Below are 26,325 nucleotides of genomic sequence, written 5' to 3'. Positions count from 1 at the left end.
CCCCATTTGTAGTTAATCCTTGGGGTGCCTGGCTGCCTCAGTTGGTAGAGCATGCAACTCCTGATCGTCAATTTGAGTCCCATGTTGGATGCAGAGGTAACTAAAAAAATTAAACCTTAAAAAAAAAAAGAGCCCTTAAGAAAAAAAAAAAAAGAATATTATAGATTTTTTGTAGATGTGCTTTAGCAGGTTGAGAAAATTATCTTCTATGCTTAGTTTTTATCATGGATGGATGTTAAATTTTATTAAATGTCTTTTTTGTATCAATTAATATAATCATGTAGCTTTTCTTCTTTATTGATATTGTGAATTACATTGATTTTTTTTTGATGATAAAAAAAATTGCACTCCTGAGATTAAAACCCCAGTTGGTTATGATGTATTTCCCTTTTTACATTTTGCTGGATTTGCCTTGTTAATATTTGTTGATGATTTTGCATATATATTCATGAAGGATATTGGTCTGTAGTTTTTGTGGTTTTTTTTCTGCAATAACTTTGCTGGGTTTGCTATTAGGGTAATGCTGGTCTCATAGAATGAGTTGGGAAATATTCCTTCCCCTTCTATTTTAAGGAAGAGTTTGCATATAATCAGTATTTTTACTTCCTTAAATATATAGGATTCATTAATGAAGCCATCTCAGCCTGGAATTAATTTTTTCTTTCTTTCTTTCTTTCTTTCTTTCTTTCTTTCTTTCTTTCTTTCTTTCTTTTTTCTTTTCTTTTCTTTCCTTTTCTTTTCTTTTCTTTTCTTTTCTTTTCTTTTCTTTTCTTTTCTTTTCTTTCAGGTTTATTTATTTATTTTGAGAGAGAGAGAGTGGGGGAGGGCAGAGAGGGAGAGAGAGAATCCCAAGCAGGTTCTTCTGCACTGTCAGCGCAGAGCCCGACATGGGGTTCGGTGTCATGAACCATGAGATCATGACCTGAGCCAAAATCAAGTCAGACACCTAACTGAGCCGCCCAGGCACCCCTGGAATTTTCTTTATTGGAGAGTTAGAAATTATGAACTTAATTTCTGTAATAGATGATGGTTTATTCAGGTTATTTCTCCTTGATTGTGTTTTGATTAAGTTACATATTTCAAAGAATTTCATTCCATTGAAATTGTCAAATTTATGGATGTAAGGTTTTTAAAAATATTTTCTTTTGATAATTTAAATGTCTGTAAAAGATTTGGGTATGAATTCCAGTGTGTGTGGGTTTTTCCACGCACTACGAAGCAAGACTGGCCCCCCAACCACCATTTCAGACACCAATCATAAGTCCAGGTTGTCACCTGAGCTTCTGACCAAATGACTATAGTTTGGAGCTTCCAACAACCCTCTCCTTGGGGTTGATTAATTTGCTAGAGCAGCTCACAAAACTCAGAGAAAAACTTTACTACTAGATTACTAGTTTATTATAAAAAGTGTAACTCAAGAACAACTAGATGGAAGAGATGCTTAGGGTAAGGTATGGAGAAAGGGCGAGTACTTTCTACACTATCAGAGCATTCCACTCTCCAGGAATCTCTACATGGTGTAAAAATTAATAAAAGTAAACCTCATTTAGAGGGAGCCATCATGTCCTACCACTCATTGTCAATTGCAGACCCAACAGGAAGTGATGGACCTTGCATATGGATACTGCTTCACTATCGCAGCGAGAGGAAAAATGTTTTCTTCTTTCCCTGGCAATAGCCCAGCCAATGAGAGACTGTCACAACTCAACCAATGTATACTTCAAAATCCCAGTTTATTCCAGTGGACATTTTGCTTATAACAGCCCCCCAGTTTCCCTTTTTTCTCTATAAAAGAGTATTCCTCTCCTTTGTTCTTCAGACTTGCCTATGGTTTTGTTGTAGCTTGCTTGTCCCTGATTGCAATTCTCTGCTATTCTCAAATAAACCAGTTTTTGCTGGTAAAATAACCAGCAGTTTTATTTTTAAGGTTAACAATGTTCACCAACAGGAAACTCTACAAACCCCATCCTTTTGGGTATTATAGAGGCTTGATTACAGAGACATTGGTAGATTAAATGGTCAGCCATTGCGGGGGGTGGGGCTGGGTGTCTCAATTGGTAAGCACTCTACTCTTGATTTCAGCTCAGGTAAGATAGAACCTCACATTGGGCTTTGTACTCCCCTACAAAATGGGGAGGCTGCTTGTGATTCTTTCTCTCCCCCTCTCCCTACCCCTCTCCCACTCACACTCTTGTGCTCGCTTGCTCTCTCTCAACAAATAAATATTTTAAAAAATTAATAAATCATTAACCATTAGTGATTCAACTCAATCTGTAGCTCGAGGAGGAGATGGAGACCTCTAATCACATGGTTGGCCCTACTGGCAACTGGTCCCTATCTTTAGGTGCTTTCCCAAAGCAATCTCATTAACATAACAAGACAGCTTTATCACTCTCATCACTTAGGAAATTCCAAGTTTAGGAGTTCTGTGCCAGAAGTGGAACAAAAACCAAATACATACTTCTTATTGTAAGTCACAGTAACACAGTCTGTAAAGTCTGTAGCAATGTCTCCTGTTTCATTCTTGATATAGGTAATTGGTGTTCTCTTTCTTTTGATCGGTTTAGAGGTTTATCACTTGTAATAGTCTTCTCAGAAGACTTCTCAAAGACAGCTCTTGATTTTATTGATTTCTCTTTTTCTGTTTTCCATTTAATTGATTTCTGATCTTTATTCTGCTCTCTTTGAGAGTAATTTGTTCTTTTTCTAGTTTTTTAGGAAGCTTAGACCATTAATTTGAGGGTTTTTTTTCCCTAATGTAAGTATTTAAAGGTACAAATTTTCCTCTAAACACTGCTTTAGCTGGATCCCACAAATATTAATTTGCTATAATTTTCTTTTCATTCATCTAAAAATATTTTCTAGGGGCACTTGGCTGGCCTAGCCCATAGAACATGCGACTCTTGATCTTGTGGTTGTTGAGTTCAAGCCCCCCTGATCAGTGTAGAGATTACTTAAAAGTAAAGTCTTTATAAAAATATTTCCTAACTCTTTTGTGACTTCCTCTTCAACTTAAGGGTTTAGTTTGTTGTTTTTTTTTAATAAATTTTTTTTTCAACGTTTTTATTTTAGGGACAGAGAGAGACAGAGCATGAACGGGGGAGGGGCAGAGAGAGAGGGAGACACAGAATTGGAAACAGGCTCCAGGCTCCGAGCCATCAGCCCAGAGCCCGACGCGGGGCTCGAACTCACGGACCGCGAGATAGTGACCTGGCTGAAGTCGGACGCTTAACCGACTGCGCCACCCAGGTGCCCCATTAGTTTGTTGTTTTATCTTCAAACATTAGGGGGTTTCCCAGTTTTCTTTCTGTAATTGCATTCTAGTTTAATTTTGTTATGGGTAGAGAACATACTTTGTATGATTCGGGTTTTTAAATATATTTTTAAGAGGTGTTTGTTTATTTTTGAGAGCTCAAGTGAGAGCAGGGGAGGGGCAGAGAGAGGGAGACAGAGGATCCGAAGCAGACTCCAGCAGAGAGCCAGCCCCATGTGGGTCTCGAACTCATAAACTGTGAGATCATGACCTGAGCCAAGTCAGATGCTTAACCAACTGAGCCACCCAGATGCCTCAGGTTTTTTATATTTCTTAAGGTTTGTTTTATAGCCAAAAATGTGATCTGTTTAGGTGAACGTTGCATATACACTTGAGAAGAATACACATTCCACTATTGTGGGGACAAGTGTTCCATAAATGTCAGTTCAGTCAAGTTAGTTTTTGTACTGTGCAGATCTCCTATATCCTTACTGATTTTATCTTCTGGTCTGTATTGATTACTGAGATAAGAGTGTTTAAGTCTCCAGCTGTAATTGTGGATTTGTCGGTCTTTCATCTTTCAGTTTTTGCTTCATGTAGTATGAAGCTGTGATGTTAGGTGTTTACACTTTTTATTTTATTTTATTTTTTAAAGTTTATTTATCCTGAGAGAGACAGGGAGAGTACAAGTGGGGCAGGGCAGAGAGAGAGAGGGAGAGAGAGAGAATCCCAAGAAGGCTCTGCACTGCCAACACAGAGCCCAGTGTGGGCCTCAAACCCATGAAGACATGAGATCATGACCAGAGCCAAAACCAAGAGTCAGACGCTTAACCAACTGAGCCATCCCATGCTCCAGGTGTTTACACATTTTAGATTGTTATATTTTCTTGTTGAATTGACCCATTTAGCACTAAGTATTATCCTTTTCTTCATCCCTGCTAATATTCCTTGTTTTGAAATATACTTTGTCTAATACTAATATAGCCACTCTGGCTTTGTTTTTATTAATGTTTACATAATATGCCTTTTTCCCATTCTTATACTTTCAACTCTTTTATGTTTTTATAGTTAAAATGGGTTTCTTACAAATAGCAAATAGTTGGATCTTGCTCTGTTACTTAGTCTGACAATCTCTGCTTTTTAATAGGAATGTTCAGTCTATTTACATTTTTTTTTTCAACGTTTATTTATTTTTGGGACAGAGAGAGACAGAGCATGAACAGGGGAGGGGCAGAGAGAGAGGGAGACACAGAATCGGAAACAGGCTCCAGGCTCTGAGCCATCAGCCCAGAGCCCGACGCGGGGCTCGAACTCACGGACCGCGAGATCGTGACCTGGCTGAAGTCGGACGCTTAACCGACTGCGCCACCCAGGCGCCCCCAGTCTATTTACATTTAATGTGATTATTGACATGGTTGGATTTGGGTCTGCAGTTTAGCTGTTCGTTTTCTTATTGTTTCACTTTTTTGTTTCCTCTGTTTTTCCATTAGTTTTCTATTTTGATCTGTTGACTTTTTAGCTGTATCTCTTTGTTTTTCTTTTTCTTTTTTAATGTTTATTTATTTTGAGAGAGAGTGCATGTGAGTGGGAGAGGAGAGAGAAAGAGAGTGCATGCAAGAGTGAGAAAATCCCAAGCAGGCTCCATGCTATCAGTGCAGAGCTGAGACAGGGCTCAATCCCGTGAACCCATGAGATCATAACCTGAGACAAATTCAGGAGTCAGATGCTCAACCAACTGAGCCACCCAGGTGCTCCACTTTGCTTTACTTTTTAAATTGAGGTGTAATTAACCTACAATAAAATGTGATCTATTTTTGAGTATTTGTGCTAAATGATTACAATATGTATCTTGTATTTATGATAATATTCATGTTAAATATAGGAACTTTTTAACACTATAGTTTCCTTTACACCCTGATCATTTTGCTATTTTTTTTTTTTTAAGATTTTTATTTTTAAGTAATCCCTATGCCCAACATGGGGCTTGAACTCACAACCCTGTGATCAAGAATCACATCCTCCTTGGGGTGCCTGGGTGGCTCAGTCGGTTGGGCATCCAACTTCAGCTCAGGTCATGATCTCACGGTTTGTGAGTTTGGGCCCCTTGTCGGGCTCTGTGCCGACAGCTCAGAGCCTGGAGCCTGCTTTGGATTCTGGGTCTTCCTCTCTCTCTGCCCCTCCCCAACTCATGTGCACATTTGCTCGCGCTCTCTCTTTCTCTGTCAAAAATAAACATTAAAAAAAATTTTTTTTAAAGAGTCACATGCTCCCTGAAATCATTATTACACTGTATGTTAACTAACTTGGATTTAAATTTAAAAATAAATTAAAAACAAAACAAAAAAAGAATCGCATGCTCTACTGAGTCAGCCAAGTGGCCCCTTTTAATTTAAATATAGATAGTTGACACAATGTTATATTAGTTTCAGGTGTGATTCAACAGGCTTATACCTTATACTGAGCTCACCACAAGCATAGCTACCATCTGTCCCCATACAGCGTTACTAGAATACCACTGACTAGATTTCCTATGTTGTACCTTTTATTCCTGTGACTTATAGATTCTATAACTGGAAACCTGTATCTTCTACTCTCCTTCACCCATTTTACCAATCCCTTCACCCACTTTCCCTGTGGCAACCGTCAGTTTGTTTTCTGTATTTCTATGTCTGATTCTGCTCATGGTTTATTCATTTGTTTTCTGTGTTAGATTCCACTATTTTGCTATTGTTGTAATATATATTACCTCTGCATATATTATAAATATCACAATTACAATTTTATAATTTTAGCTTTAAGGAGTTAATGTCTTTAAAGAAATGAAATGTGTGTACAATTGTGTTGAGAGTCTCTAAGACCACCTCAAGGTTTAGTGATTTGCCAGAGGACTCACAGGACTCAGTATATAGTTGTACTCACAGCTAAGATTTATTACAGTGAAAGGATACAAAGCATAATCAGCAAAAAGGCTCATGAAGCAAAGACTGGAGGAAACCAGGCACAAGCTTACAAGAGTTCTCTCCTAGAGGAGTCATATAGGACATGCTTAATTCCTTTAGCTGTAACTTGTAACAAGCACAAAATGTGAAGCTCATCTGACCCCAGGTGTCCAGGGTTTTTATATGAGATTGGTTATGTAGGCACAATTTTAGTCACTAAAATTCCAGATTCTGAGGAATAAACAGCTGTGCAGCATAAACTATATTATTTCTATTAATACTTCAGGCATAATGAGCCTACCTTATCACTTAGGGAAATTTTATATCATTGTAGGTAACTGATTACCATTCAGGTTCCCAGACAAGCAAAAGAGAATGTTTGTGCCCCCTCCAAAATTTATATGTTGAAATCCTAACTCCCAAAGTGATGATTTGGAGGTGGGATCTTTGGTAGGTGATTAGGTCATGGGAGCAGAGCCATAATGAATGGAATTAATACTCTTATGAAAGAGACCCCAGAGGGCTCCTTTGCCACTTGTGCCAAAGGACACAGAAAGAATATGGTCTTATGAAACAAGAAGGGGGCCCTCACCAGGTACCCAATCTTTATACACTTTGATCTTGGACTTACTAGTCTCCACAACTGAGAAATGTATTCCTGATGTTTATAATACCACCCAGTTTATGGTATTCTATTATAGCAGCCTGAACTAATACAAGATCCAGGGTACCATCTAGTGTCATTTCCATGACCATGAAGAACTTCCTTTAGAATTTCCTGTAGTGCAGGAAATGAATGTAGTGCTGATGGTAAATTCTCTTAATTTTTATTAATCTGAAATATGTTTATATCCTCTTCATTTTAGAAGGGTAGTCTCATTAGATATTGACTTTCTTCAGCACTTAACTCTTTATTCCATTGTCTCTGGTCTCCTTTTTTTTTTTTTTTTTTTTTAATTAAATACTACTTTTTAGAGCAGATTTAGTTTTGCAGAACTGATAAGAAGGTACAGAGATTTCCCAAATACCCTGTTCCCCTTCACATGCATAGTCTCCCCCATTATCAACATCCCTAACCAGAGTGGTACTTTTGTTATAATTGATGAACCTGTATTGGCACATTATAATCAGAATTCATAGTTCACATTATGATTCACTCTTGATGGGTTACATTCCATGGGTTTGGATAAATGTATAATGAAATGTACCCATTGTTATAGTATCATACAGGGTATTTATACTGCACTAAAAATCCTCTGTGCTTTATCTATTCATATCTTTTCCCACCCTTACCTCCTGGCAAATGCTGATCTTTTTACTGTGTCCATAGTTTTCCCTTTTCCAGAATGTCATATAGTTGGAATCATACAGTATGTCACTTTTTCAGATTGGCTTCTTTCACTTAGTATTATGTACTCAAGGTTTTTCTATGTCTTTTCATAGCTTAATATTTCATCTTTTTAGCTCTAAATAATATTCCATCATTTGGATGTACCACAGTTTATCTGTTAGCATACTGGGGGACATTTTGGCTACTTCTAAGTTGTAGCAGTTATGAATAAAGCTGCTATAAAAATCTGTGTACAGGGGCACCTGAGTGGCTCAGCTGAGCGTCTGACTTTGGCTCATATCATGATCTTGTGGTTTGTGAGCTCAAGCCCCACATCAGGCTTGCTGCTGTCAGCCTGTCAGCACAGAGCCTGCTTCAGATCCTCTGTTCCCCTCTGTCTGCCCCTTTCCCACTTGTGCTCTCCCAAAAATAAATATTTAAAAAAATCTGTGTACAGGTTTTCTGTGTACAGACATTTTGTACATAGTTTTTAACTCATTTGAGTAAATACCAAAGAGCTCAGTTGCTCAGTTGTAATGGTAAGAGTGTGTTTCATTTTGTAAGAAACTGCCGAACTGTCTTCCAAATTGGCTGTACCATTTTGCATTCCCACCAACAATGAATGAGAGAGTTCCTGTTGCTCCACATCCTTGTCAGCATTTGAGGTTGTTCTGTGGTCATTCTAGTAGATGTGTAGTAGTATTTCATTATTGTTTTAATTTGCATTCCCCTGATGACATAATATGGAGCATCTTTTCATACGAATGTTTGCCATCTGTATATCTTTTCTGAAGTGTCCAGATCTTTTGTGTATTTTTCTTAAGTAATCTCTATGCCCAATGTGGGGCTCAAACTCATGACCCTGAGGGCAAGAGTCACGTGCTCTGCTCTACTGACTGAGCCGGCCAGACACCCCTCTTTTGCCCATTTTTTAATTGAGCTGTTCGTGTTCTTAATGTTAAGTTCTTTGTATATTTTGTGTAATAGTCGTTTATCAAATGTGTCTTTTGCAAATATTTTCTGTGGCTTGTCTTCTTATTCTCTTTATGTTATCTTTCATAGAGTGTAAGTTTTTAGTTTTAATAAAGTTGAATACATCAATTATTTCTTTCTTGGATCATTCCTTTAGTGATGTATCTAAAAAGCCATTATCAAACTATGTTTCGTCTATGTTTTCTCTTATGGTATCTTCTAAGAGTTTTATAGTTTTGCATTTTATTTTTTAATAAAGATTTTATTTTATTATTATTATTATTTTAATTGTTTTTAATGTTTATTTTTGAGAGGGAGAGAGAGCACAAGCAGGAGAGGGACAAAGAGAGAGGGAGACACAGAATCTGAAGCAGGCTCCAGGCTCCAGCTGACAGCACAGAGAGCCTGATGTGGGGCTCGAACCCATGAACCATGAGATCATGACCTGAGCCGAAGTTGGACGCTCAACCAACTGAGCCACCCAGGTGCCCCTTAAAGATTTTATTTTTAAGTAATTTCTGTACCCAACATGGGACTTGAACTTAAAACCCTGAGATCAAGAGTCATATGCTCCACCAACTGAGCCAGCCAGGCACCCCTGTAGTTTTGCATTTTACATTTAGGTGTCTAATTCATCTTGAATTAATTTTTGTGAAGAATATAAAGTCTTTTTTTAGTTTCAAAAATTTTTTTATTTTTGAGAAAGAGCAAGCGCATTGCATGTGCAGGGGAGGAGCAGAGACAGAGGGAGAGTGAGAATCCCAAGCATACCCCGTGCTGTCAGCATGTAGCCTGATGGGGGCTAGATCTCACCAAACAGGAGATCATGACCCTAACTGAAATCAGGAGTTGGACACTTAACAACTGAGCCATCCAGGTCCCACAGATTCTTACTCTTTTTTTTTTTTTTTTAATGTGGATGTCTACTTGTTCAGTACCATTTGTTGAAAAGACTGACTTGCTCCATTATATTACCTTTGCTCCTTTGTCAAATATCAATTGACTCTATTCATGTGGGCCTATTTGTGGGCTCTCTTTTCTGTTCCATTGATCTATTGGTCTATTTTTTTCCTTTTTTAAAAAAATTTTTTTTTAATGTTTATTTTTGAGAGAGAGAGAGACAGACAGACAGACAGAGCGTGAGCAGGGGAGGGGCAGAGAGAGAGGGAAACACAGAATATGAAACAGGCTCCAGGCTCTGAGCTGTCAGCACTGAACTCACAAACTGTGAGATCATGACCTGAGCTGAAGTCAGACGCTTAACCAACTGAGTCACCCAGGCACCCTATTTTTTTTTCCTTTTAAAAAAATTTTAATTCAAAGACAGTTGATGTATAATACTAGTCTTCAGTGTACAACATAGTGACTTGACAATTACATACATTACAAAATGCTCACCAAAATGAGTGTAGTTACCCTCTGTCACTATACAATGTTATTACAGTATTATTGACTATATTCCCTGTGCTGTGCTTTTCATCCCTGTGACTTGTATATTTTATGACTGGAACTTTGTATCTCTTTATCCCCTTCACCTATTTTGCCCATCTCCCTCTCCTCTGGCAACTACCAGTTCTCTGTATTTATGAGTATGTGTTTTTTTTTGTTTTTTTTTAGATTCCACATATAAGTAAAATCATGTTGTCTTTCTCTGTCTGACTCATTTCACTTAGCATAACACCCTCTAGGTCTCTCCATGTTGTCATGAATGGCAAGATTTAATTCTTTTTTTATGACTGAGTTGTATTCCATTGTGTAATACCACATCTTATTTATCTATTCATCTGTTGGTGGACACTTGGGCTGCTTCCATATCTTGGGTATTTTTTTTTTTTTACTTGAATACAATGCTGATTTTATCCCAACTAAATAAAGCAATGCACAACTCACCTGGGCAGTAAGTTAAATTCAGGGGGCAAAGGCAAGAAACAAGGATTTTTTTGTGTTTGCTTTAATTATCTGTCACTGCACATAGCTATCTTCCACACCTCCTGTCAGAAAATGCGGGCTAATAAATCCCATACAAAGGAACATAGGAAAGAGAAAAAGGGGAGATGGAATTCATCTAGCATACTGTTGAAGATGGTTTCTCCAAGTTCTCTTCTATAAACTGCTCCATCAACATGGCCCACTCTGGATTATTTTAGTATCATGACCATCTTCCCTGATTTTCATGCACAGACTACATTCTTTGGGATGAGTGGGCATGTTGCTTCCACACATAGGGCTAAAGTCTCTGGGACATCCTGGTAATTTATACTGGTTGCAGTTTGGTGTTCTGAATTCTGAAGGTTGGCCAGACTCAGAATTCAAAAGAGTCCAGAGAGACTGCTAAGTCCCTGGCCAGGAGCAATAACACCAAGCACAGTGCCAAGAACACCATGCTCACTCTGTGGCCTGCCAACTGATCTTGGCCTGCTCCTGTGCCACTGCACCATATCTTGGCTATATTAAATAATGCTACAGTAAATATTTGTCTTCTCTATTGTCAGTACCACATGTCTGATTACTGTAGCTTTATAGTAAATCTTCAAGTCAGATTATATTAGTCTTCCAACTTTGTTCTTTTCCTTCAACATTGTGTTATTTTGGGTCTTATGCTTCTCCTTATAAACTTTAGAATCAGATTGTTGATTTCCACAATATAACTTGCTCAGATTCTGATTTGGATTGCATTGAATCTATATAGATCAAATTGGGAAGAACGGACATCCTGACATTATTGATTCTTCCTATCCATGAACACGAAATATCTCTTTATTTATTCTTTTATTTTTCTGGGTATTACACTTGAAATTTAGTTAATTAATTTTAAGTGAGAATCTCAATTGGCTAATCTATACAATACCTTTTTAAAAATTTTTCACATATGTTCTTTTTTCAGGTCATAAATAAGGTTCATCTTAAGGCAAATCATGTTGTAAAAAGAGATGTTGATGAACATTTAAGAATCAAGACTGTGTATGATAAAAGTATTGATGAGTAAGTACGCCATTATTTTGTCTTTTTAAAACTAAGAATCAAACTATTAAAGATATTTTCATCCAGAAGATCCATAGATGGAGCTATATGCTAATGCACCTTCAAGATGGAATTAAGCTAAAAATGCTTTTTAGTCTGAAAAGATAAAGGCCATGGGATATGATTAAAATCTGTATGTTATGAATAATTTAAACAGAACAGATGTGGATCTCCTTGGATGTGGTCAGTACACACATAGAAGGCTCCTCTTCCTCAAAAAATTAAAAACTGAACTATGCTATGACCCAGCAATTGCACTAGGTATTTATCCAAGGGATACAGGTGTGCTGTTTCAAAGGGGCACATGCACCCCAATGTTTATAGCAGCACTATCAACAATAGCCAAAGTATGGGAAGAGCCCAAGTGTCGATCAACAGATGAACAGATAAAGAAGATGTGGTATATATATACAATGGAGTATAACTCAGCAATCAAGCAGAATGAAATCTTGCCATTTACAACTACATGGTTGGAACTAGAGGGTATTATGCTAAGCGAAATTAGTCAGAGAAAGACAAGTGTCATGTGACTTCACTCATATGAGGACTTTAAGATGCAAAACAGATGAACATAAGGGAAGGGAAGCAAAAATAATATAAAAACAGGGGCCTCTTAAATATAGAGAGCAAATAGAGGGTTGCTGGAGGGGTTGTGGGAGGGGGGATGGGCTAAATGGGTAAGGGACATTAAGGAGTCTAGTCCTGAAATCATTGTTGCACTATATGCTAACTAACTTGGATATAAATTAAAAAATTAATAAAGTAAAAATAAATAAATAAATAAATAAATAAATAAATAAATAAATAAATAAAATAAGGAACTCCTCATGAGTACTTGGAGGAAAAATAAAAGGAAGAACTGATATATGCCATAAGAACATTTACAAAATTATTAGCCAGAGGAATGATGGTGTAATTTTTCATTTAGCGTAAGAGAGGTCCAGAAAACACGTAAGTTATGAATCTGTAATAGTGTATGAAGAGCTATGAGGAGTATTTGATGTCTTTCCTTATCCTTAATTTCCCAAATGAATGAGATAACATGATCATGCCTAGTGTTGTGTAGTTAAAGAATTTGAATTACAGAGTTAATTCAAATGCTTATTGAGGTAAATTGAGATTTTGGGGGACTGATACTAGATCCTTCCACAAAGCATTCCTTGGGGCCCCTGCTAGGTATATTCTAAACAAATGAGACAGTGCTGTGCTCCAGCATGGCAATTCTTAATGTTTCATGTCTTCATTTTCAGGTTGCTCCCTGAGAAAAGATACCTTGTAAAGGTATGTAATAAATACTCATGACTTGAATTTGATACTTAAAATGGGTGCATTTTATTGTATATAAATTGTACTTAAAAAATAAATTTATTCATTTCTGTTTTGTGAATGAATAAAAAGTGTTGGTAATGAATGTATTTATCATTTCTTCAAAGGCATCTTTATGATGCACTCATCAAAACTTTTTTCATTTTTTTAATGTTTTATTTATTTTTGAGAGAAAAAGACAAAGCATGAGCAGGGGATGGGGAGAGAGAGAGGGAGACATAGAAACTGAAGCAGACTCCAGGCTCTGAGCTGTCAGCACAGAGCCCAGTGTGGGGCTTGAACTCACAAACTGTGAGCTCATGACCTGAGCGGAAGTCAGATGCTTAACCAACTAAGCCACCCAGGCACCCCTCATCAAAGTTTTGTCCTTATTTGATGCTGAACTAGTCTTCTTATTTTATAATTTGATAATAAATCAGTCTTCTTGTTTTCTTACTTGTTCTATTATGTTTTGGGAGGAGAACATGCTGAACCTAGGTTGAAAAAAATTTTTTTTGAAATACGTTGAGAACACCATTTTCTTGGTGGAAATACTCATTCTCCTGAAGATGGGTTTATCTGATTATATGATATGCTAAAGTTGTCTTTAGATATGCTAAAGTTGTCTTCTTAAGAAACTGTCTCCACAGTTTCTTAACTGTTACAGAGTCACACGTACACATTAAGCCGATTCCTTATGGGCCACAGAAATTGGTGAGATTGAAATTGATCTTCTAAACATAAGATTTTCCTAACATAAATTCCTTACTGTTAGAATCACCTAATCAGTCTCAGATTTGAAGTAATTTAGGTTAATAATTAAGATTTATATTTTCTAATTCTACTTAAGTAGAGATTGGGAAGGAATTTTTCACTTAGTGTTCTCTCCCCAAACTCAACTAGAAAATAAGGAAATTCCTTTGCTCCTAGACTCATTCTCTCCCCTGCCCCTTACTACGCAACCTTTGACTAAATCAGTATTCCAGAATTGTAAGGTTTTTCTCTTTTTTCCCCTCAGTCGTTAATATCCTATCCTATACTTGTTTTAAATATAATTTGTCCTTTAACTATAACTCTGACTTTTTTTCCCAACTTTTATTTAGAACAAACTTTTTCCACAAGCTATTTCTTATTTGGAGAAGACTTTTCAGGTTCGTAGACCTGCGGGCACTATCTTACTTAGCAGGTATGTCACATTAAGTACATGTCATTTTCTTCAGTTGTTTAGTACTCTGACCTCCCCATTCTACCAGTATGGCAAATTATGAAACTCATACTAGAATATTTTATTATGTTTGTCCTTAGAGACCAAACTGCACGGTATTTAAAAGGAATAATAAAGCACCTGTTAGGTAATCATTCTTTCCCTGATTTTTTTTTATTTTGAGAGAGAGAGAATGAGCAAGGGAAGGCCAGAAAGATAGGGAGAGAGAGAATCCCAAGCAGACTCCGTGCTGTCAGTGTGGAGCCAGATGAAGGGTCAGACCCACAAACCATGAGATCATGACCTAAGCTGAAATCCAGGGTCAGACACATAACCAACTGAGCCACCTAGGGGCCCCAAGATTTTTTTATTTTTAAGAAATCTTGCAACATAGGGCTTGAACTCAAAACCTTGAGATCGAGTTGCATGCTCCACCAACTAAGCCAGCCAGGCACCCCTCTTTTCTTGATTTTCTTTTATGATCTGCTGGATCTTATCCTAAGGTGTAGTTGTCCCCTGTTTGCCAGATCTCTTTGTTCCCTCATGTGTCTATAGTATTAGCTTATGAAGTATTTGGGGGTCTGAAAACCCAGGCTAGGAGGATTTCCCATGGAACCCAAATTCTTTCTTAGTCCACTTTTCTAACTAAAATAGTAATCCTTATTAATAAACTAATCTTGCAGCTAGGCTTTTTACAATGTTTTTAACTGCTGTGAACTTCTTTTTTTTTTTTTTTTTTTGTAATTAAATTTTGATGTACAAATGAACTAAAGACAACGTGCAACAAACCAACACCAGAAGGAAAATGATCCCCATAGATACTGTACTGGGGAATTTGCAGAGCATACAAAATGCGGCCCAGTTATAGTGCCTGAGGAACACCTCCAGGTAATCAAATCTACTCCTAGCAATGTTTTTACTCTTTAGGATGAACTGAGAAATGGAGATTTTCAATCTGTGTCACCAAGAAATTTTTATAGACTTAAGTTTGAAAGCTTTATTCTTCATTACCAAAAGTATTTTAGTTAGCTGATTTTATTCTTTCATTGGTTTTCCTATTAATTTGATAATATCTTCTTTAATTTTTTTTTCTTTTTTCCGTTCATCTTATCTCTGGGACTGCTGAATCATTTCAGCTTAGAACTTTGTCTTTGTCTTCCAAAATATCTTTTTTTTTTTTTTAAGTTTATTTATTTTGAGAGACAGAGTGCAAGCAGGGGAGGGGCAGAAAGAGAGGGAGAGAGAAAGAATCCCAAGCAGGCTCCACACTGTCAGCACAGAGCCCCATGAGGGGCTCCAGCCCATGAACCATGAGATCATGACCTGAGCTGAAACCAGAGTCGGATGCTTAACTGACTGAGCCACCCAGGTGCCCCTGTCTTCCAAAATATCATCTAGGAGGTATATACCTTAGTATTTTTGCAGGGCAATTCGACATTAGCTCTTAAAATAAAAAATATGTATGATATGCTTCAACCCAATTCGGAAACATGTTCCATAAAAATACTTATAACTGTGCAATGTATATTCAAAGATATTCTTTACAAAATTATAAATATGCCTATATTGGTATTAAATTATGGTATAATTCTGTAATGGAGTACTATGCAACTCTTAAAGAATGAAGTAGATCTCTGTAGACTTGGAAAGATATTTATGCTCTTAAATGGAAAAAAATGTTATAAGTCAGTATGTGTAGTTAGCCTATTTTATTTAAGAATTATAGTCAATTTAGGGGCGCCTGGGTGGCGCAGTCGGTTGAGCGTCCGACTTCGGCTCAGGTCACTATCTCGCGGTCCGTGAGTTCGAGCCCCGGGTCGGGCTCCGGGCTGACGGCTGGGAGCCTGGAGCCTGTTTCCGATTCTGTGTCTCCCTCTCTCTCTGCCCCTCCCCCGTTCATGCTCTGTCTCTCTCTGTCTCAAAAATAAATAAACATTAAAAAAATAAATAAATAAAAATAAATAAATTAAATTAAATTAAAAAAAAAAAGAAAAGAATTATAGTCAATTTAACACAGTAAAACTGAAATAAAAACATTAAAAACAAAGTGTATGTACATATATATTAAAAAATAAAAGAACTAAAGAATCTGGAAACATACTAAAATATTAATGGTTTTCTTTATGAATTGGATTGTTTGGGGCTTTTCTTTGAAGAATTATATATTTTCATAATCTGATTTTTCATATTAAACATATTACTTATCAGAATGAAGATAAAAAATTTAAATGTGTATACAAGAAAACCAATTTATTATACATATGCATTTGAAAATATGATTATTGGGTGCCTGGGTGCTCAGTCAGTTAAGCATCTGACTTTGGCTCAGGTCACGATCTCATGGTTTGTGAGTTCGAGCCCCTTGTCAGGCTCTGTGCTGACAGCTCAGAGCCTGGAGCCTGCTTCAGATTCTGTGTCTCCCTCTCTCCCTGCCCCTCTCCACTCAACGCTCTCTCTCTTTCTCTCTCAAAAATAAATAAACATTTGTGGTGCCTGAATGGCTCAGTCAGTTGGGCATCCAACTTCGACTCAGGTCATGATCTCACAGTCTATGAGTTCGAGCCCCGCATGGGGCTCTGTGCTAACAGCTCAGAGCTTGGAGCCTGCTTCGGATTCTGTGTCTCCCTCTCTCTGTGCCCCTCCCCCACTCATGCTCTGTCTCTCTTTCTCTCAAAAAGTAAACGTTGAAAGAAAATTTTTTTTGAAGTTAGTATGAAAATATGATTATTGCTATAGCTGTTTTTCTCTGTTGAACTGTGTTCTCTAGCTACTTCCAGAAATGAATGTGTTACTGAACATTTACCTAGTAACCAAAATTAAGCATATGTTTAACTGAAGTTTACTTTGTAATTTTTATTAAGTTTTTTGAAGCTCAGTAAGGCTTTTTGGACCCCTGTATTTTGGCACTAATACAACTAACTTATTCAGCTTTCATTTCTTTTCTCAAATTTCTTGAGTATAAAATGTTTTAGGGACATGTTTGAAAATTAAAACAACTTCTTAATTACATATCCAGCTTTTTTCCCAAGAAATTTAGAGACATTTTAAGACACATTTCTTTGCTTTTTTTCTAAGGTATTTTTGTTTGTTTTTAATTCTCTTGGCTTTTCCAAATTCTGCTACTTATCTACTTGGGGGTGGTGGGGGGGAGAGCCTGATTAAAAAAAAAAAATTTTTTTTTAATTTAGTTTATTTTTGGGGCGCCTGGGTGGCTCAGTCGGTTAAGCATCCGACTTCAGCTCAGGTCACAATCTCGTGGTCCGTGAGTTCGAGCCCCGCGTCGGGCTCTGGGCTGATGGCTCAGAGCCTGGAGCCTGTTTCCGATTCTGTGTCTCCCTCTCTCTCTGCCCCTCCCCCGTTCATGCTCTGTCTCTCTCTGTCTCAAAAATAAACGTTAAAAAAAAAAATAAAAAAAAAAATTTAGTTTATTTTTGAGAGAGACAGAACATGAGCAGAGGAGGGGCAGAGAGGGAAACACGGAATCAGAAGCAGGCTCCAGGCTCTGAGCCATCAGCACAGAGCCTGTGATTTTTTTTTTTTTTTAATGGATGAGTGATCATGGAAAAGAATGCTTAAAAATCACAATTTTTTGTTTTTAAAGAATTTTTTCAAGTTTATTTATTTATTTTGAGAGAGACAGTAAGCAGGGCAGGGACAGAGAGAGAGGGAGACAGAATCTGAAGCAGGCTCTGTGCTAACATCAGAGAGCCCAGTGCTGGGCTCAAACTCATGAACCCTAAGATCACGACCTGAGCTAAAGTCAGATGCTTAACTGACTGAGTCATACAGGCACCCCTAAAGATCATAACTTTATGTAACATCAACTTTAATAGGTTAAAGTAATTATAAATAGATGTGTTAGAGAAATAAGAGTAGACAATGTAAGAAAATGGGGATTTTTTTCCTTCTCTTTATAAGCATCACTTGCACCTAAGAAAACCCCCCAATTCACTGATTTTTTTTATTTATAAATTTGGAAATTATAATTGTTTAGAACTTTGAGAGAAGTTTTCTAAAAAGCAGATGTTACAAGGGCACAGAATTGATTAGAAAACTAGAAATTAAGGGTAATGTTGAGGTGACTTTACCTTTAAACTCATCTTTAAAAGGTAAAGATGACTAACTTTTTGTTTGTATTATATGAATTTTTAACTAACTACATGAATTACTTTATAATAGAAAATATATTTCCATAGATAAAATGTTTTTATTAGTTAATTTTGAAATAACTATACATTTACAGGAAGTTGGAAAAAAAAAGTACAAGGAAGTCCATTGTAATTGTCAGTTAGTTTCAAAGTTTAAAACTTTTTCTGCCTTTTTTTGTGTCCAGGTTGGCTGCCCTTTATAAATAACAGTTGTGTTAACTAACATTATGGATTAGATTATGTTTATTATATGTAGATTATAATCATTTTACATAAAGTAGAAATTTTAATGAAGCAAATTCAAAATTAGAGATAGGAACTGAGTAGACGGAGGAATGGATTTGGCAAAAGTTGAGGGATAATAAATAAAAGTTAAATCATATGAATTTAGAGTCTGGATTCACTATACATTAAAAGTCCCTACAGCTAATCTTGTCTCTGGTCTGATTTTCTTTTGCTTGCCATGGTGCAGAGATGCAGGGTCTGCCGTGGGGGTAAGTGGTCCTGTTTAGCAGTAGGTGTGCAAGACCAAGAAGGCGTCCGGGATGCAGACTTTGTTCTATATGTTGGTGCTCTGGCCACCGAGAGGTGCAGCCGTGAAAACATCATCTCTTATGCAGCCTATTGTCAGCAGGAAGCAAAAATGGACAGGTAAACTTTCCCCAGAGACTTACTCTCTAAGACCTAATTATGGAAACTCTTAACACAGGTTCTAAGCGTTAAGAGTACAAGAAGTTTGCATTTTCCAGATTGCCTCCAATAATAAGAAACAGCGCTTGGATGGGGGAGTGGGGAGAAAATGTCAGGTGATAGAACTATTATTCATATAGTAATGTCAGTACCAACTCTAAAGAAAAAGTATTGTCCAGAGAATTTTCTTTGGAAGTAAATAGCTCTCTAAGGAAACAATTTGAATTTCAATTTTAGCACTTCTGTGCTAAAATAAGTGTTTATCTAATTGTCATATAATTTGCCATGTCCTTCACTTAGATAAATTATCACTTAAAAAATTTAGAGACCTCTTATTTATTTACAAAAGATTTTTAAAAATTTTCCCAGTGAAGCAAGCTTGAAATGAAATGTTATTATATATGTAGAAGGTTGCCTGTCACACTCCAGACAAATCAAAGGCAGTAGAAATTGTCGTATGTCAGAATAGATTGTAACATTCTCAAATTTAGGAGAATTAATGTGACCATTTCATATGTACATAGGACCATTGCTGAGGTCTTGAAGGTTCCTCTATCAAGACTAGCTGACTTTAAAGAACTGTTTGACTTCTATTGATGTGTATTCATTTAAGGAAAAAAATTAAATTATTAGTTGAACCAAGTAGGCAATACAAAGGAAACACTGGTATATGCTACAGAATTATACTGTCAGTCCCAAAGGTGGTAAAGAGGTCAAAATGAGCATCATGGATTATGAGGAACAGTCTATTACCATGATGCTGTGTAACTGATGATCTGAAATCTAAAAAATCATTAGCTTCTAAGTGTTGGGAAAGCTTAGAGTCAAATGACTAAGTAAAGTGCTATGTTTTTGCATATATATATGTATACATATATATATATACACATACCAGTGTTTATAAAAATACATGTGTTTAATAGAGTGTTCCTTTTTTCCTGAGAAGGTATAATTAAATTTATGATATTTTATAATTAACAGTGTCTCAGTATGTCTCAGGAAATGTGGTATTTTGAAGTGCTAAATGAATGATAAATTAAGTTACTTCATAAAATGAGATACTTTCTTAACGTAGATGTCTTTGTGAAATAAGCCTTCATAATGGTGGTGCTGCAAAATAGTGGTTATCTTAATTTGAACTAAACTGTATGGATTGTGAACACACACACACACACACACACACACAATCTCATTTTCAAAATACTGTTGAGTTTCAAAGAATATTGTAAAACAATGTACATAATATGATTACGTGTGTGTGTGTGTGTGTGTGTGTGTGTGTGTGTGTGTATGTGTGTGTTACACATACTTGAATGTACTAAGGAAAAAGAAATAATTAGAATTGCCAACCGTCCCGGTTTGGCCAAGACTTCCCTGTCTGAAAATCCTGGGAAACCCTTCAGTTCTGGGCAAACTGTTAGTAGCAGTTACCTCTGTAGGGGGGTAGGTTGTAAACTGGAATTTTCATGTTTTTCTTTATACATATCTATGTTATTTGGATATATAACTTTTTACAATGAGCTTTTACTACTTTTCTTAAAAGACACATTAAAGTGAACCTTATGTATTAGGAAGGGAATGGCTTCCTTTGGAAAATGGGGACAGGAATATAAAATCCCAGGTTGAGATGGGTCTAGAGTAGTTCATCTCCTTTCAGCATCTGACAATGCTGAAAACACCTAAAGTATCTAGTTGTCTTTTGGTGAGAGAATCCAGCACAGGAATCTTCACACAGATGAGAATCCCATAACCTAATTTCATATTTCAGGGTTTTTTGCACTGCTGTTATGTTTTCTTAAAGCACTTTAGCTTTTGGTTCACATTTGATATAAATGAGTAACTAAATGAGTAAATGTTCTTTGTATCAGTGAAATTGAAGCTATTCATATATCTGGGAAAAGAATTGTTTTTTTCTCAGGAGCATGTTGATGTTGGAAGAAAGAGCAGTATCTGCAGTTGTTCTTTCTTAATCTTTTTGATGAAAGAGAAACGTTCCTTCAAAACTGCCATATTAATTCATTCAAAGAATACTTGCATGCCTAATATAGTGTTTGCAGACTAAGTGAACAAAATAGACCCATGTACCTGCCTCATTCATGGAACATAGGAATTACAGAGGCAGGCAGATATTAAATATGCTTAGAAATAAATGTGATTTCAAAATAGGATCAATACTTTATAGGGAAAAAAAGGGTGCTATAGCATAAAAGAGAACAAAGGGGGAAACATAATTTAGATTAATTAAGCACAGACGGCCTCTTTGAAAGAGTGAAACTTTAGGTGTAACCTGAACATTGATGGGCTTCAGCCAGATAAAGAGTTTGAGGAAGACTTATGTTAGGAAAATTCCATGTGTGCCTGTTGTTTGGTAGAAGCCACTGCAGTGGACGCTGTTTTTGAAGATGAGAACTAAAGGAAATGCATTGGAGAGGCAGACGGGGATGTTTTATTCTAAATGCTGTAGGAAGTGCCTGATGGGTTTTAAGCCTGGCAGTGATATCCATTTTATATTTTAGAGGTCACTGTGGCAATGTTTTGGTAAGTGGATTATTTTCTGAGTATAAGTCTGTTGTTTTCAAGTATGAACAAAATATACCATATGTTTTTTACTTAAGGCAAGTGTTACTTTGTATAAAGTGATTACATTTTGGTGAGTTTTTGGTATTTCTGTGATAAAATGTTGAGGTAGTGGTGGGAGAAAGGACTTTGGAGTCCTTACTGTTGTCTGTTTGCCACAGCTTTTGAAAGACAGGTAGGTACATGGTGTAACTAACTGAATTATATTGGGTACTAGTCAGGTCTTGGACTCTCAGGTTCTAGGCTCAGAAAGTGATAGAACTGTATAGATTCTAGAAAGTTATAGAATATGAAAGAAGATGATGGGAAGATAAAAAATCTGTATGTGAATGAAGGTAGTGTTCAGGCAGAGAAAGGGAATAGCAAGATGGGCATAAGAAGGTTGAACAACCTGAATGATTTGCTTATTATCCTATTGTCTACCTAGCGTCCCTCTCCACCTACCTGCTCATCCCATGTGCCTATAAATGTAGTGAAATGCTGAAATCAGATATGGATTTTGCAAGTAAAACATGTTAGAATTTAAGTTTTTCAGTCCATTCTTATCTTTTGGTATATGTTGACGTATTTTACAAGTTCACACTTAAGTGTACATTAACTTTACTTTTGTGAGGACAGGTGCTAATTAGACACATCATAGGAAAACAAAGGTATATGTCTTGAAAGTATAAGATAGTGAGTTAGATATTATGGTATAAAATGACATTTGATATTTAGCAAAGATTTTTCTGACCTAGTCAGTTTTTTTTTTTTTTTTTTAGAAAAGTATAAGTTAGTAAATATCATAATACTGATTTTTCTGGAATATAATAAAAAATTCAATGTCTATTTTAACAGGCCAATAGCAGGATATGCTAACCTGTGTCCAAATATGATCTCTACCCAGCCTCAGGAGTTTATTGGGATGCTGTCCACAGTAAAACATGAGATTATTCATGCCCTGGTAAATTTTGCTGTTAATTACTGTTCTTTCCTTCATGCGTTAATTTTCTGTTTATTATGCTGTTATTTTGATATATACGTTAAATTTTGGATTCTTAGATTTATGTCAGTAAAACCTAGATATCTAGGTCTCTGGTAATAGGATTTTTCAGAAAATGATTACTGTTCTTAAGAAAACTTAGTGGGGCGCCTGGGTGGCTCAGTCGGTTAAGCGTCCGACTTCAGCTCAGGTCATGATTTCAGGGTCCGCGAATTGGAGCCCCGCATCGGGCTCTGTGCTGTCAGTTCTGAGCCTGGAGCTTGCTTCAGATTCTGTGTCTCCCTCGCTCTCTGCCCCTCCCCCACTCACGCTCTGTCTCTCTATCAAAAAATGAATAAACGTTAAAAAAATTTAAAAAAAACTTAGTAATTTACAAAAATTCACTTTCCTGTAAAGTGATAACTGATATGCTAATTCTAGATCTTATTGCAGAGGTCTGATTTCAAAAGTCCTCTCGGTCTGCTTAGGCTTTCTAAAATTTACATACACTGATTCAGAACCCCTCCTTCCTTTTCCCCAATTTGTCCAAAATAGTGAACTTTTATAATATATCTGGGAAATTAAAAAGTTATCTAAAACCCTAGGAAATGGTTTCTTGATGCCATTTATGTATTTAGAAAATAGATGGCAGTAAAATGCAGTGATTGAGAGACAATAGATCACACAGATTTAGGGGTGTGAGTCTTCTTAGCTCTACCACTAAAAATATTTGGGATCTTATGCAAATTATTTAGCTTTATAAGCCTCAGTTTCATCTGTTAAAATGAAGAGAACAGTAGTACATAGTACAGTGGAGTTTTTTCTTGGAGATTAAGACAAAACAGAAATCCTATAGCACCATGCTGTATATAGTAAGGTATAATAAAATTAGTGGCAGTTATCTATTAGTCTTTATTTTTATTTATTTATTTTTGAGAGAGAGAAAGAGAGAGAGAGTGTGTGTGTGTGCAGGGAAGAAGGGGGGAGAGAGAGAGAGAGAGAGAGAGAGAGAGAGAGAGAGAGAATGAATATCCCAAGCAGGCTCCACTCTGTGTGGAGCCTGACATGGGGCCTGAACTCACAAACCATGAGATAATGACCTGAGCCAAAATCAAGAGGCAGATGCTTAATTGACTGAGCCACCCAAGCACCCTTTATTTATTAGTCTTAGTGAGCTATCATGTATGACTTTAATATGCAAGCCTCAGTCTTTAAATCAGCAAATACATTACATAACTCACTGAAACACCTATGTAACCAGACATTTATATCCTTCAAGTAAGAAGATTCTAAAACGAATTCTCTGTTTTTCTTTTATTTTTAAAAAAAGTAAGCTGAACCTGCTAATTGGGGTGAAACAAGACTTATTCTTCCTAAGAGCTAAAAACTATAGATACTTGATGTTGAGAGAACCAGAGAGAAACAGCAGATTTTAAATGTGGTATATAAATGAACATGAATGCAGAGATCCCAGGCATGAGATAAATTAGGTTATGAACAGGCAATTCAGAAAAGAAAAAAAAACAGTTGGCTGAGTCATGTATAAGAAGGTATTCAGACTTACTTTAGCAGTCAGAGGGTCTCAAAGCTAGATGCCATTGACTATAAAAGAATGCATGAAAGTTATGTACATTGGGACACCTGAGTGGCTCAGTCAGTTAAGTATCTGACTCTTGATTTCAGCTCTAGTCATGATCTCGCATTTCGGTTCGTAGGATCGAGCCCTGGATTGGGCTCCGCACTGACAGTGGGATTCTCTCTCTCTCTCACTCTTTCTCTCTGCCCCTCCATCTCTCTCCCTCCCCGCCACCTCAAATAAACATTTAAAAAAAAGAAAGTTATACACAGTGACTTCAAGGTGTAGTGGTTACCTCTGGGAAAAGAAGGAGGAGAAAGGATTAGGTAATGGAGCTTCAGTAATATTTACTCTGCAGTGTTTTATTTCTTAAAAGTTTGCCGAAAATATGGTAAACTAACATCTTAAATAGCCTTAAAGAGGATACATAAGTTTCTGTTATGGATATTTTTTTTACTTTTTATATATTTGAATTATTTTAAAAACTGTAAAAACCTAAGAAATTTTAAATATTAACTTAAGTCTCAAAGCCTATCCTGGAAGATGGTAAGAATTAAATGTTTAACACAGATTCCCCATAAAGTTTTGTATGTTCATAACTATTAATTACACTTACCTGTGGTGCTTTGAATACCGAATAAACCTTCTGAAATGTGAGTGCTTAGAAAAATGTTCAAGCTGATACAGTGGGAAAAAAATGTATATTTAGAATATTATAAAGGATGAGGCAAGTTACACTATTTTAAGCTTTGTATAACTTCAGTGAATTGTATATTGAAAGCTATTTTGATTTTCTTAGCTGACTCAATTAAGTGTCCTTTGCATCTTCAGAGATTAAAAAAGAAGAAGAAATTCAGGAATAAAAGAATAACCTGGATTCCATTAATCATTTTGGCAAGCTTTGAATGACACAGAGGCCACAGTTGTGTAAGCAAAGAAATTTGCCAAAGAAATTGATTAATTAAGTGATCATTTCTGATTGTTAGCTATTTGGATATGAGCTATAGCATATTCTCAATGTATGAAACATACATAAAGAAGTAGTCACAGAAGTGTTTTGTTTTAGGTATTAGATTAGGAAAGAGCAAGAAAAGAAATCTCACTAATGAAATAGATATCAAATGGCAATAATTTTTTTTTTTTTTTTTGCCTATTTTCTCATCTATTTTGGGAGGTGAAGGATAGAGAACAGGAATTTTAATACCTTTGTGTGAAGTATCCATTATCTCATTAAAATTAAAATTAAAATTAAAGACTTAAAAATAGTATTTAATTCAGTAATTTAGAATGATTGATAGCAATACCTTCTTCTTGAATGTGGTAATGCTTTATAAGTTAAATTGTTTTACTTATTTGTATATATTGTAAAGAATAAAATAATTGAGGAAAATTTCCAGTCTTTCCATGTATACATAAAATGTATTCATTTTTATTAATGAAATGTTATCCACATATAATTTAGATAATTCCAAGGCATAACGGTGCTTTAGCATCATTTATTAACAAAATTATAAACTCCTTTTTAAGTTTCTTGAACATTGAAGGAATGTTTAATTAGTGGTTCTGAAAAAAATAGTATTTAAATTGTGACTATAAACGTAACAAATTCATATTGTAAAAAAATTAGGGGAATATGAGTTATTTTACACATTATCCTACCATCAGAAGAACCACAGTTAACATTTTGATATATGTTTCCATTATTTTTTTCCTAAGTGTACATACACACATGCACACACACTTCCAGTCTTTTTAAGTACAGATATGTATTAAGTGTGTGTACTTTTGGATCAAAGACTGAATTTTTTGAGTGCTCTTAGGGAGCACACTTGATTGTCCACCTCCTACTCTAAACTGTATTGTCAGTTGTTCTCAATGGTAATATACCCTGGGTACAATTATAGAGTTTATGTAATGTGTAATGAGTTCATGTGAAGAGGATCGACTGTGGTAAATATATTCTTAAACAAATTTCTTATTTATGCCAGTACCAAAGAATGTTGTCACTATTACTTTGGATTTCTTAACTTACAATCCCTTCAAGTAATTGAAATTTAAAATTCATTAGATGGAATACTTAATTTTTTTCCAATTCCAATATATGACATATTTCAGTAGAAGTATTGGCTGGGTGCTTTTACAAGGTTATATGAGTGTTCTCTTTTGATAGCACCATGTTATGATGCATATAATCAGACTTGCTATTTTTCACTCTGAGACATTTTGAATTTTTTTTATAGGGTTTCTCTGCTGGCCTATTTGCATTCTACCATGATAAAGATGGAAATCCTCTAACTTCAAGATTTGCAGATGGTCTCCCACCTTTTAATTATAGGTATTTGTTATTTT

General features: G+C 36.0%; 1 protein-coding gene across 3 annotated transcripts in view; it reads left to right on the top strand.

Moving 5' to 3' along the window:
* The window catches only part of LMLN (leishmanolysin like peptidase), an 85,353-nt gene that overhangs the window by 4,820 nt on the left and 54,208 nt on the right, over window positions 1-26,325 (top strand). For all 3 annotated transcript variants that reach the window (XM_043594425.1, XM_043594426.1, XM_043594427.1), the window contains exons 2-8: window positions 11,379-11,476; window positions 12,766-12,796; window positions 13,924-14,006; window positions 14,798-14,912; window positions 18,645-18,823; window positions 22,277-22,382; window positions 26,217-26,311. In XM_043594425.1, coding sequence (XP_043450360.1) covers window positions 11,379-11,476; window positions 12,766-12,796; window positions 13,924-14,006; window positions 14,798-14,912; window positions 18,645-18,823; window positions 22,277-22,382; window positions 26,217-26,311 — 707 coding nt within the window. The remainder of the gene's footprint in view (window positions 1-11,378; window positions 11,477-12,765; window positions 12,797-13,923; window positions 14,007-14,797; window positions 14,913-18,644; window positions 18,824-22,276; window positions 22,383-26,216; window positions 26,312-26,325) is intronic.

The sequence above is a fragment of the Prionailurus bengalensis genome, chromosome C2 (genome assembly GCF_016509475.1).
Source record: "Prionailurus bengalensis isolate Pbe53 chromosome C2, Fcat_Pben_1.1_paternal_pri, whole genome shotgun sequence".
Lineage (NCBI taxonomy): Eukaryota > Metazoa > Chordata > Mammalia > Carnivora > Felidae > Prionailurus > Prionailurus bengalensis.
The sequence above is the reverse complement of the archived record's forward strand: the minus strand, read 5'-3'. Positions and strand labels throughout refer to the sequence as shown.